Here is a 12,683-nt window from a genome sequence, read left to right as displayed (position 1 = left end):
TGTTTTTGAGTGGAAGTGTTTCACAGCTGTGTCTGAGTTGCTTTTTATTATTCAATTGTCTAGGTGTCACTGTTACCTGAGAATGACAGATGGAATGAAACTAGAGCCCAGCTGCTTGCACAAATGGATGTTAGTATGGGAGGAAGAGTAGCAGAGGAACTTATATTTGGAACTGACCATATTACTACAGGTTGATTTTTATATAATGCCTTTGCATCAAATTTGTGTTTGTTGGTTTAAAGGTATTTTCAGAAATTAAGTTTTGTGTGTGTGTTTTTTTATTTTATTCTAATTTTAGGTGCTTCCAGTGATTTTGATAATGCAACAAAAATAGCTAAGCGAATGGTTACAAAATTTGGAATGAGTGAAAAGGTAATAGTTGATTTTATAGTTAGATCTTTTTTAGAGTTGTGATTATTATTTTATAACATATACTTTCCCTCTGTCTTGTTCCAAATGCATTTTAGGCTGATTATTTTCACATGGTTCTAAGAATATGCTCTGAGTAGCAAAATACAGCATTTTTTTATTTGTTTAGAGTTAGCAGCTAAGACCATTGCTACCATATGATCAGTTAACCAACTGATGAAATTAAATAAAGCTGGTGGGATGTCATAAGTGGTAGGATGCCTGCCTAGCACGTGGGAGGCCCTGACTTCAAATCCCAGTCCTGCTAACAGAGAAAAAAACTGAAGTTGTTTAGCTTTTTCATATGGCATAAAAGAAGCTTCTTTCTGAACTTCCTTTTTCTCTTCCATAAGTTTCACATTCCCCCTCTATTACCGTGCTCCATGAAGTAATTTTATACTCCAAATTGTGTATTTCCGGATTGGAATAGTTGCCAGGATTTTCTAAGAGTGCTCCTCAGATCCAAACTAGAAGTGATTTAAAGTTTTTTCTCGTTTGCACTGACTGTTTTGATGTTATTTCTTACGGTTTCAGAAGAATAGTTGAATGTTTATATTGTGTTTATTCTCATACCCCTCCCCCCATATACTTGTTTTCTTATACATAAGCCAGGTTTTCTTGTTATATCTGTTGTTATTTGGGAGATTTCTTGTTCAGTGACTTTCTTCCCTTTAATTTTAGCTTGGAGTGATGACCTACAGTGATACAGCTAAACTGAGTCCTGAAACTCAATCTGCCATTGAACAAGAAATAAGGATCCTCCTAAGGGTAATATTGTTTTGAACTTATTTATTATTTTACATATAGTTTTCCTAAATACTTGCTTTAAAAGTGATTATGATTCTTGGGGATGTAGTTCAGTGGTAGAGAGTACTTACCTGGCCTTCACAAGGCCCTAGGTTTAATCTCTAGTACTGTAACAAAACAACAGTGTTGACAATGTCTTTGTGTTCACCAGAAGTCTCTATAAAATGAAAATAGGTTCACATTGCATCAGTGATTTCAGTATTTTATTAAGAAGCTTCCTGTCCTGACTTGGGTCTTTTATTTTATTTTGACCATGGGCTAAGTAGAATCCAGTTCTACTTTAATAGCAAAACCATAAGAGTAAGTATAGTGAGGATGTTGTTTACCAAATCTGTCTCTCTTGTTTTCTTACTCTGATGTATATTTATTCAACAAATATCGGTTATTCACTTTGTGCGCAGCAATGTGCATGTGCCAAGAATAGAGAATAAACCAAACAGAGGTCCTTTGACTACAGTGTCCCATACAGATCAGGATAACAGAATGTGGAAGACTATGTAGCAGCCTGGGCTACATAGCAAGACACTATCTCACAAATGGGGAAAAAAGAATTTGGTATGTGGGTGTGAAACTTAGTACAATGGTTGCTTACATGTTCCACATGGATGTTGAAGTTATCTATCCCTTAAGTTGGGTCTTGTAATGGAGATAAAGAATAAGCTGAGGCCAAAGTCTTTAATGAGTAGGGAATGTAATTAAGGTATTTGTTAGATGGCAAAATGAGTGGGGTTGGATGAGGCAGTCATCAAATGATTTGGTCTTCAAAGGAATATTATATTCTACAACAGAAAGAATAGTCTGGAAGTGGTGAATGGAATAAAGAGGAATCTGGGAAAAGAGTGATTAAATAACACTTGAGAGGGCTTAGGGAAAGTGGTCTGGAAAGGATAGAGCTAGGTTTTGATTCAAAAAGGTAGAAGAAGTGCTGTTAGAGGATTGCAGGAAGAAAAAACATTCAGGAAAGACAGAGACACTTCTGAAACATTTTCTGAACCCTCCTCTTGTATATACTTTCCAAGTAACACTTTAGTTCTTATGCACAAATCATCACTACTTTTGAACCAAGCTTTTAAGTCCTTTTTTTTTCTAAGTTTAAATCAGTTGATTTTTTTTGTAAAGCTACGCAGTATTCATTTCTTTTGTCATTGCATAAAGAAATGGCTTTTCTTCTACATTTTCTGCTTTTCTATTTTAGGAGTCCTATGAACGAGCGAAACATATCTTGAAAACTCATGCAAAGGAGCATAAGAATCTAGCAGAAGCTTTATTGACCTATGAGACTTTGGATGCCAAAGAAATTCAGATTGTTCTTGAGGGGAAGAAATTGGATGTGAGATGATAAATCTCTTGATACGGATACATTGCTGGTTTTATTGCAAGTAGTCTTGCAGTAATCTCCTTTGCAGCGCCCCTCTCTACCCCATTCTTGACTCTGTATAATTCAAGAGTGTGAAACAGTTGTCAGTGTTTTGTCACATTTATCTAATTTTAGTTACTCTTATGATGATACCTATTGCAAATTAGCAACCCACAGCAAATATATTTTAAAAAAATAAAGAACTATCAGGATTAATACAACTTGTTTGAGAAATGTCAATCATTTATTATGTTTGAAGTAAGTAATGATTCATTCTTGGTTTCTACTAGATGCGAATAAAAATTGAACCTTTAGCTTCTGGTAATTATTTTCATTTGCAAGTTAAAATAATTGAATTGATATAATTATATCTTGCTAATAGCATTTCTTTTTGATAAGGAATAATGTGTTTGAAGTTGGTAAATCATATTTATACATGCCTCAGTGCAAACATGGATAATAGGTATATGTAACCGTTCTCCAGATTGACCATAGATAAAATGGTTTCTAAAAAATCTAAGAGACTGGGCACTGGTGACTCATGTCTGTTATCCTAGTTACTTAGGAGGCCGAGGTCAGGAGGATTGCCATTAGAGGCCAGCCCATCACGGAACTCCATCTGCAAAATAGCCAGAGCAAATTGGGCTGGAGGTATGGCTTCAAGGGTTAGGGGTCTGCTTTGCAAGTGGGAAACCCTGAATTCAAACCCCAGTCCTATCCGTTCCCCCCCCCCAAAAAAAAACCTAAGAGAATTGTAAACATAAAGTTATAATTGGAATTTGAATATTTATAGCCTTCTAAAAATGCAGCATGCATGTTTATGTGCTGTTTTAAGTATTTCTATAACTGACCATATCATTTTATGTTTTAGCCTGAGATTTCTGAGGGTTGCAGTTTGTCACATGTTTTATAACACTTTTCTTTGTAAAATGTGAATCTATTTATTTAAAGTTGAAAAATCATTTTCTGACATACATGAGGACATGGGCTCAATCAGCAGCTCAACCAAACAATAAAAAGTTCAAAACAGGAAAGCTAATCTATTATGTTAAAGGTCAGAATAGTGGTTAACTTTTGTGGAGGTGTTTTTTTTTTTTTTTTCATTTTTTTATTCATTTATATGTGTACACATTATTTGTCGACCCCCTTCTCCTCCCCTCCACCCCCCTTGCTTCAGGGCAGAACATGTTCTGCCCTCTTCTCCAATTTTTTTTGGAGAGAAAACAGACATAGCATTTTTGCTAGCTTCAGATAAAGATAGCTATACTGAGAGATTCCTACCATTGCTTCTATGCACATGTGTATTATAACCCGAACTGGTTCATCTCTACCAGACCTCTTCACTACTTCCATGTCACCTTCCCATAGTGACCTCTGTCAGTTTAAGATTACTTTATTAGCTCCTCTACAGTGGGTACTTGAAACACTTTCAAATTTTAGGTTTCCTTTCCTTTGTCTATTCCTCTTGTATGTGTTCTCTTAGTGTGTGACTCATGTCCAATAATATTACTGCATTTGTTTTAGGTCTATTATCCGCATTTGAGGGAGAACATACGATTTTTGGCCTTCTGAGCCTGGCTCACTTCACTTACGATGATGTTCTCCAGTTCCATTCATTATACTTGCGAATGACAAGATTTCATTCTTCTTTATGGCTGAGTAAAATTCCATTGTGTATAACTACTACATTTTCTTAATCCATTTATTGGTAGAGGGGCATCTTGACCGTTTCCATAACTTGGCTACTATAAATTGTGCTGCAATAAGCGTGGGTGTGCAGGTGCCTTTGGAATAACCTGAGTCGAATTCCTTTGGGTATATCCCTAAGCGTGGGATTGCTGGATCATATGACAGGTCTATGTTTAGTTCTTTAAGAAGCCTCCATATTGTTTTCCAAAGTGGTGAACAAGCTTACATTCCCACCAGCAGTGAATGAGGGTTCCTTTTTCCCTGCATCCTCGCCAACATTTGATGGTGGTGGTGGTTTGATGATAGCTATTCTAACAGGAGTGAGGTGGAATCTTAGTGGGGTTTTGATTTGTATTTCCTTTATGGCCAGGGATGGTGAGCATTTTTTTCATGTGTTTTTTGGCCATTTGGATTTCTTCCTTTGAAAAAGTTCTGTTCAGTTCAGTTGCCCAGTTCTTTGTTGGTTCATTGATTTTGGAGAAGTTTAGTTTTTTGAGCTACCCTGTAGCTCAAAGGACTGGTTATTAGTCCTTTGATGTACAGCCAGCAAATATTTTCACTCACTTTGTGGGTGGGCTCTTTAGTTTATAGACATTTCTTCTGTTCTGCAGAAGCTTTTTAACTTTATGTAGTCCCATTTGCCCATTTTTTTCTTTTAGTTGCCAGGCTGCTGGACTATGTTGAATAGGAATGAGGAGAATGGGCACCCTGGCCTCATTCCTGATTTTAGGGGAAATGGTTTCAGTTTTTCTCCATTAAGTATGATGTTGGCTATAGGTTTGTCATATATAGCCTTTATAATGTTGAGGTACCTTCCTTCTGTTCCTAGTTTTCCTAGCGCTTTTATCACGAAGTGGTGTTGGATCTTAGCAAAGGCTTTTTCTGCATCTATTGAGATGATCAAGTGGTTTTTCTTTGCTTCTATTAATGTGCTGTATTTATAGATTTGCTTATGTTGAACCATCCCTGCATCCCTGGGGTGAAGCTGACTTTGTCATGGTGAATGATCTTTCATCAGAAAGATTCGGTTTACCATTATTTTATTGAGGATTTTTGCATTGATGTTCATTAAGGAAATTGCCTATAGTTCTCCTTTTTGGATGTGTCCTTGTCCAGTTTTGGGATGAGTATAATATTGGCTTCATAAAAGGCAGTGTTCTTTCCTTTCTATTTCATGGAAGAGAGTTGAAGAGTTGGTATTAGGTCTTTAAAGTTCTCATAGAATTCAGCAGAGAATCCATCAGGTCCTGGACTTTTCTTTTTTGGGAGATTGTTTATTGCTGCTTTAATTTCATTTTTTGTTATGTCTGTTTAGGTGGTTAATATCCTCTTTGTTTAATTTTGGATAATCATAAGTATCTAGCAATTTGTCCATGTCTTCAACATTTTCAAATTTATTAGAATATAGGTTCTCAAAGTAATCTCTGACAATTCCCTGGTTTTCCATGGCGTTTGTTATTATTTCATCTTTTTCATTTCTGATTTTACTGATTTGGGTTTTTTCCCTGCTCGTTTTAGTCAGATTTGCCATGGGTCTGTCAGTCTTGTTTGTTTTTTCAAAGAGCCAGATTTTTGTTTCATTAATTCTTTGTATGGTTTTTTTGGTTTCTATTTCATTAATTTCAGCCCTTATTTTTATTATTTCTCTCCTTCTGCTTGTTTTTGGATTTGCTTGTTCTTGTTTTTCTATGAGTTTGAGATGAAGCATTAGGTCATTGATTTGAGATCTTTCTGACCTTTTAATATATGCACTCAGGCTATCAACTTTCCTCTTAGGATTGCCTTTGCTGTGTCCCATAGGTTCTGGTTGTTCGTGTTTTCATTAACTTCCGTGAACCTTTTCATTTCCTCTTTTATTTCATTTATGACCCACTGGTCACTGAGCAATGTGTTATTCGGCTTCCAATTGTTTGCATATACTCTGCTGTTATTTTTGTTGTTGAGTTTTAGTTTTATTGCATTGTTATCAGGCAGAATTCAAGGGATTATTTCTATTTTCTTATATTTGCTGAGGCCTGCTGAGAAGAATGTATACAGTACAGATGTTGGATGAAATATTCTGTACACATCAGTAAGGTCCAATTGATCTATGGTGTGATTTAGTTCTAGAATTTCTTCATTGATTTTTTTTTTTGTTTGGATGACCTATCTATTGGTGATAGCAAAAGTCTCCCATTCCCACTGTGATGGAGTCTATATGTGCTTTTAAGTCCTTTACAGTATGTTTGATGAAATTGGTTGCATTGACATTGGGTACATATAGGTTGATAATTGTTATTTCCTTTGGTGTATTTCCCCTTTTATTAGTATGAAGTGGCCTTCTTTGTCTCGTTTGATCATTGTAAGTTTGAAATCTATTTTGTCAGCTATAAGTATTGCTACCTGCCTTTTTTTAGGGGCCACTGGCTTGGTAAATCTTCATCCATCCTTTCACCTTAAGCCAATGTTGGTTCTGTCCATAAGATGGGTCTCCTGTGAACAGCAGATTGTTGGATCTTCCTTCTTAATCCAGTTTGCCAAATGGTGTCTTTTGATGTGGAAGTTGAGTCTGTTGACATTCAGTGTTAATATTGATAGGTATGTGGTGATTCCTGCCATATAATTGTTTTTTTGGTTTAAGGGTTTGATTGTGTGCAGCTGAATTAATGCTACTCTCTGATTCCTTGTCTTTTCCTGTGGTTTGATACTACCCGTCCTCTCGTGGTTTTGTTTGCTTTCATCTTCTGTGTGCAGAATTCCTTGGAGAATCTTTTGTAGTAGTGGCTTTATGGTCATACATTGTTTTAGTTTCTGCTTATCATGGAAGACTTATTGCTCCATCTATTTTGAATGATAGTTTTGCAGGGTAGAGTATCCTAGGGTTGAAGTTACTTTCATTTAGTGCCTGAAATATCTCACTGCATGCCCTTCTTGTTTTTAAGGTTTCTGTTGAGAAATCTGCTGTGATTTTGATGGGTTTACCTTTATATGTTACTTGTTTTTTCTCTCTTACAGCCTTCACTATTCTTTCTCTATTCTCTGTGGCTGTTGTTTTAATAATATACCATGGGGAGGTTCTATTTTGGTCAAGCCTTTTTGGTGTCCTGGAGGTTTTCTGTACCGGAATGGGCAAAACTTTCTTGAGATTTGGGAAATTTTCTGTTGTTATTTTATTGAATATATTATGAATCCCTTTTACTTGGACCTCTTATCCTTCTTCAATACCCATGATTCTCACCTTTGGTCTTTTAATGGAGTCAATGAATTGTTGTATATTCCTTTTTACAACTCTTGAGTTGTTTGACTAACATTTCTTCAGGTTTTTCTTTAATTTCTTTTATCTTCTAGTTCTGAGATTCTGTGTTCCACTTATTCTAGTCTGCTGCAGTGGGCTTCCACTGTGTTTTGTCTTTGTTTCTTTTTTCTGAGGTTTTCCATAACTTTGGTCACCTCCTCTTTAATATTTTTTATTTTCATCTTTAATTCATTGATCTCTCTGTTTATAGTGTCCTCTGTTTCACTTTGGTATTTATTTAGGGTGCCTCTGAGTTCATTTATTTCTGTCTTTTTATGTTATTTATTTTTGTGTCTTGAAATTTCTTGAGTCCATCTTGTCCATTTTGTTTCACAATGTCTAGTATCTTCTCCATGAAATTCTCAGTGATTTCTTCTTTCAGGGTGTTTTTGTGGACATTGCTGAGTTCCTTAGTGTTGTTTCTCATTGTTTTGTTGGGGTCAGGAACTGGGTATCTGTTTTCTTCATTTACCTATGAATCTTGTATTAATTATTAGATTGAGAAGAGTGGTTTCCATCCCTCCTTCTTCTTCCCATTGTTGTACTTGGTACTATACAGCTATGTTCTTGATAGGTTAGTTGCTGGTTTTAGTTGCCTGTTTCCTTTTTTTCTTTTCTTTTATTTTATTATTCATATGTGCATACAAGGTTTGGGTTTTTCTCCCCCCTGCCCCCACCCCCTCCCTTAGCACCCACTCTGCCCCCTCCTTTGCCCTTCCCCCTGAATACCCAGCAGAAACTATTTTGCCCTTATTTCTAATTTTGTTGTAGAGAGAGTATAAGCCATAATAGGAAGGAACAAGGGTTTTTGCTGGTTGAGATAAGGATAGCTATACAGGGCATTGACTCACATTAATTTCCTGTGCATGTGTGTTACCTTCTAGGTTAATTCTTTTGATCTAACCTCTTCTCTAATTCCTGGTCCTCTTTTCCTATTGGCCTCAGTTGCTTTTAAGGTATCTGCTTTAGTTTCTCTGCATTAAGGGCAACAAATGCTAGCTAATTTTTTAGGTGTCTTACCTATCCTCACCCCTCCCTTGTGTGCTCTCGATTTTATCATGTGCTCAAAGCCCAATTCCATTGTTGTGTTTGCCCTTGATCTAATGTCCACATATGAGGGAGAACATACAATTTTTGGTCTTTTGGGCCAGGCTAACCTCACTCAGAATGATGTTCTCCAATTCCATTCTTTTACCGGCGAATGATAACATATCGTTCTTCATGGCTGCATATCATTCCATTGTGTATAAATACCACATTTTCTTAATCCATTCGTCAGTGGTGGGGCATCTTGGCTGTTTCCATAACTTGGCTATTGTGAATAGTGCCACAATAAACATGGGTGTGCAGGTGCCTCTGGAGTAACCTGTGTCACAGTCTTTTGGGTATATCCCCAAGAGTGGTATTGCTGGATCAAATGGTAGATCAATGTTTAGCTTTTTAAGTAGCCTCCAAATTTTTTTCCAGAGTGGTTGTACCAGTTTACATTCCCACCAACAGTGTAAGAGGGTTCCTTTTTCCCCCGCATCCTTGCCAACACCTGTTGTTAGTGGTGTTGCTGATGATGGCTATTCTAACAGGGGTGAGGTGGAATCTTAGTGTGGTTTTAATTTGCATTTCCTTTATTGCTAGAGATGGTGAGCATTTTTTCATGCCATTTGAATTTCCTCTTTTGAGAAAGTTCTGTTTAGTTCACTTGCCCATTTCTTTATTGGTTCATTAGTTTTGGGAGAAATTAGTTTTTTAAGTTCCCTATATATTCTGGTTATCAGTCCTTTGTCTGATGTATAGTTGGCAAATATTTTCTCCCACTCTGTGGGTATTCTCTTCAGTTTAGAGACCATTTCTTCTGATGAACAGAAGCTTTTTAGCTTTATGAGGTCCCATTTATCTATGCTATCTCTTAGTTGCTGTGCTGCTGGGGTTTCATTGAGAAAGTTCTTACCTATACCTACTAACTCCAGAGTATTTCCTACTCTTTTTTGTATCAACTTTAGAGTTTGTGGTCTGATATTAAGATCCTTGATCCATTTTGAGTTAATCTTGGTATAGGGTGATATACATGGATCTAGTTTCAGTTTTTTGCAGACTGCTAACCAGTTTTCCCAGCAGTTTTTTTTGAAGAGGCTGCTATTTCTCCATCGTCTATTTTTAGCTCCTTTGTCAAAGACAAGTTGGTTATAGTTGTGTGGCTTCATATCTGGGTCCTCTATTCTGTTCCACTGGTCTTCATGTCTGTTTTTGTGCCAGTACCATGCTGTTTTTATTGTTATTGCTTTGTAATATAGTTTAAAGTCAGGTATTGTGAAACCTCCATCATTGTTCTTTTGACTGAGTATTGTCTTGGCTATTCGTGGCCTCTTGTGTTTCCATATAAATTTCACGGGAGATTTTTTGATCTCTTTAATGAATGTCATTGGAATTTTGATGGGAATTGCATTAAACATGTAGATTACTTTTGGGAGTATCGACATTTTTACTATGTTGATTCTACCAATCCATGAGCATGGGAGATCTCTCCACTTTCTATAGTCTTCCTCAATTTCTTTCTTCAGAAGTGTATAGTTTTCCTTGTAGAGGTCTTTCACATCTTTTGTTAGGTTTACACCTAGGTATTTGATTTTGTTTGAGGCTATTGTAAATGGAATTGTTTTCCTACATTCTTTTTCCGTTTGCTCATTGTTAGTGTATAGAAATGCTAATGATTTTTCTATGTTGATTTTATATCCTGCTACCTTGCTATAGCTATTGATGATGTCTAGAAGCTTCTGAATAGAGTTTTTTGGGTCTTTAAGGTATAGGATCATGTCATCTGCAAATAGGGATATTTTGACAATTTCTTTAACTGTTTGTATTCCTTTTATTCCTTCTTCTTGCCTAATTGCTCTGGGTAGGAATTCCAGTACTATGTTGAATAGGAGTGGAGATAGTGGTCATCCTTGTCTCGTTCCTGATTTTAGAGGGAATGGTTTCAGTTTTTCTCCGTTAAGTATAATGCTGGCTGTAGGTTTGTCATATATAGCTTTTATAATGTTGAGGAACTTTCCTTCTATTCCTAGTTTTCTTAGCGCTTTTATCATGAAATGATGTTGGACCTTATCAAAGGCTTTTTCTGCATCTATTGAGATGATCAAGTGGTTTTTGTCTTTGCTTCTGTTAATGTGGTTTATTACGTTGATTGATTTTCGTATGTTGAACCACCCCTGCATCCCTGGGATGAAGCTGACTTGGTCGTGGTGAATAATCTTTTTGATGTGTTGTTGAATTCGGTTTGCCATTATTTTGTTGAGGATTTTTGCATCAATGTTTTCCTTACCTTTCTATGTCGTGGAACAGTTTAAGGAGGGTTGGTATCAGTTCTTCTTTAAAGGTTTGATAGAATTCAGCAGAGAATCCATCAGGTCCTGGACTTTTCTTTTTGGGGAAACTCTTGATTGCTGCTGCTTCAATTCCATTTTTTGTTATAGATCTATTCAGGTGATTAATTTCCTCTTGGTTTAGTTTTGGATGATCATATGTATCTAGAAATCTTTCCATTTCTAAAAGATTTTAAAATTTATTTGAATATAGGTTCTCAAAGTAGTCTCTGATGATTTCCTGGACTTCCATGGTGTTTGTTGTTATCTCCCCTTTTGCATTCCTGATTCTACTAATTTGGGTTTTTTCTCTCCTCATTTTAGTCAGGTTTGCCAGGGGTCTATCGATCTTGTTTATTTTTTCAAAGAACCAATTTTTTGTTTCATTCTTTGTATGGCTTTTTTGGTTTCTATTTTGTTGATTTCAGCTCTTATTTTTATTATTTCTCTCCTTCTATTTGTTTTGGGGTTTGCTTGTTCTTGTTTTTCTAGGAGTTTGAGATGTATCATTAGGTCATTGATTTGGGATCTTTCAGTCTTTTTAATATATGCCCTCATGGCTATAAACTTTCCTCTCAGAACTGCCTTAGCTGTGTCCCATAGGTTCTAGTAGGTTGTGTTTTCATTTTCATTGACTTCTAGGAACTTTTTAATTTCCTCTTTTATTTCATCAATGATACATTCTTCATTAAGTAATGAGTTATTTAGTTTCCAGCTGTTTGCATGTGTTTTATCTTTACTTTTGTTGTTGAGTTCTACTTTTACTGCATTGTGATCAGATAGTATGCATGGTATAATTCCTATTTTCTTATATTTGCTGAGACATGCTTTGTGCCCTAGGATATGATCTATTTTGGAGAAGGTTCCATGGGCTGTTGAGAAGAATGTGTATTGTGTAGAGGTTGGATGAAATGTTCTGTAGACATCAAGTAGGTCCATTTGATCTATTGTATATTTTAGATCTTGGATTTCTTTATTGATTTTTTGTTTGGATGACCTATCTATTGATGATAATGGGGTGTTAAAGTCTCCCACAACCACTGTGTTGGTGTTTATATATGCTTTTAGGTCTTTCAGGGTATGTTTGATGAAATTGGGTGCATTGACATTGGGTGCATACAGATTGATGATTATTATTTCCTTTTGGTCTATTTCCCCTTTTATTAGTATGGAATGTCCTTCTTTATCTCGTATGATCAATGTAGGTCTGAAGTCTGCTTTGTCAGAGATAAGTATTGCTACTCCTGCCTGTTTTCGGGGGCCATTGGCTTGGTAAATCTTCCAGCCTTTCATCCTAAGCCTGTGCTTATTTCTGTCAGTGAGATGGGTCTCCTGTAAGCAACAAATTGTGGATCTTCCTTTTTAATCCATTTCATGAAGCGGTGCCTTTTGATGGGTGTTAAGTCCGTTAACATTAAGCATTAGTACTGATAGGTATGTGGTGATTCCTGTCGTTTAGTTGTCTTAGTTGTTTGAAGGTTTCATTTTGTGTATCTAAGGTGAGGTTACTCTCTATTTTTTGCTTTTTCTTATCCTGTGGTTTGGTGCTGCCTGTCTTTTCATGGTTAAGTTGGGTTTCACTTACTGTGTGCAGAATCCGTTGCAGAATCTTTTGTAGTGGTGGCTTTGTGGTCACATATTGTTTTAGTTTCTAGTTATCATGGAAGATTTTATTGCTCCATCTATTTTGAATGATAGTTTTGCTGGGTAGAGTATCCTGGGGTTGAAGTTATTTTCATTCAGTGCCTGGAAGATTTCACCCCATGCTCTTCTTGCTTTTAATGTTTCTGTT

The 12,683-nt window shown here is 36.2% G+C and overlaps 1 protein-coding gene across 1 annotated transcript in view; it reads left to right on the top strand.

Moving 5' to 3' along the window:
• The window catches only part of Yme1l1 (YME1 like 1 ATPase), a 44,194-nt gene extending 41,401 nt beyond the window's left edge, over nt 1–2,793 (top strand). The window contains exons 16-19 of the mRNA XM_020156772.2: nt 64–190; nt 299–372; nt 1,090–1,176; nt 2,411–2,793. Coding sequence (XP_020012361.2) covers nt 64–190; nt 299–372; nt 1,090–1,176; nt 2,411–2,554 — 432 coding nt within the window. The 3' untranslated portion in view covers nt 2,555–2,793. The remainder of the gene's footprint in view (nt 1–63; nt 191–298; nt 373–1,089; nt 1,177–2,410) is intronic.
• Nucleotides 2,794–12,683: the final 9,890 nt, after the last annotated feature.

Source organism: Castor canadensis, chromosome 15 (genome assembly GCF_047511655.1).
Source record: "Castor canadensis chromosome 15, mCasCan1.hap1v2, whole genome shotgun sequence".
Lineage (NCBI taxonomy): Eukaryota > Metazoa > Chordata > Mammalia > Rodentia > Castoridae > Castor > Castor canadensis.
This window is presented reverse-complemented; position numbering and strand designations above follow the sequence as displayed.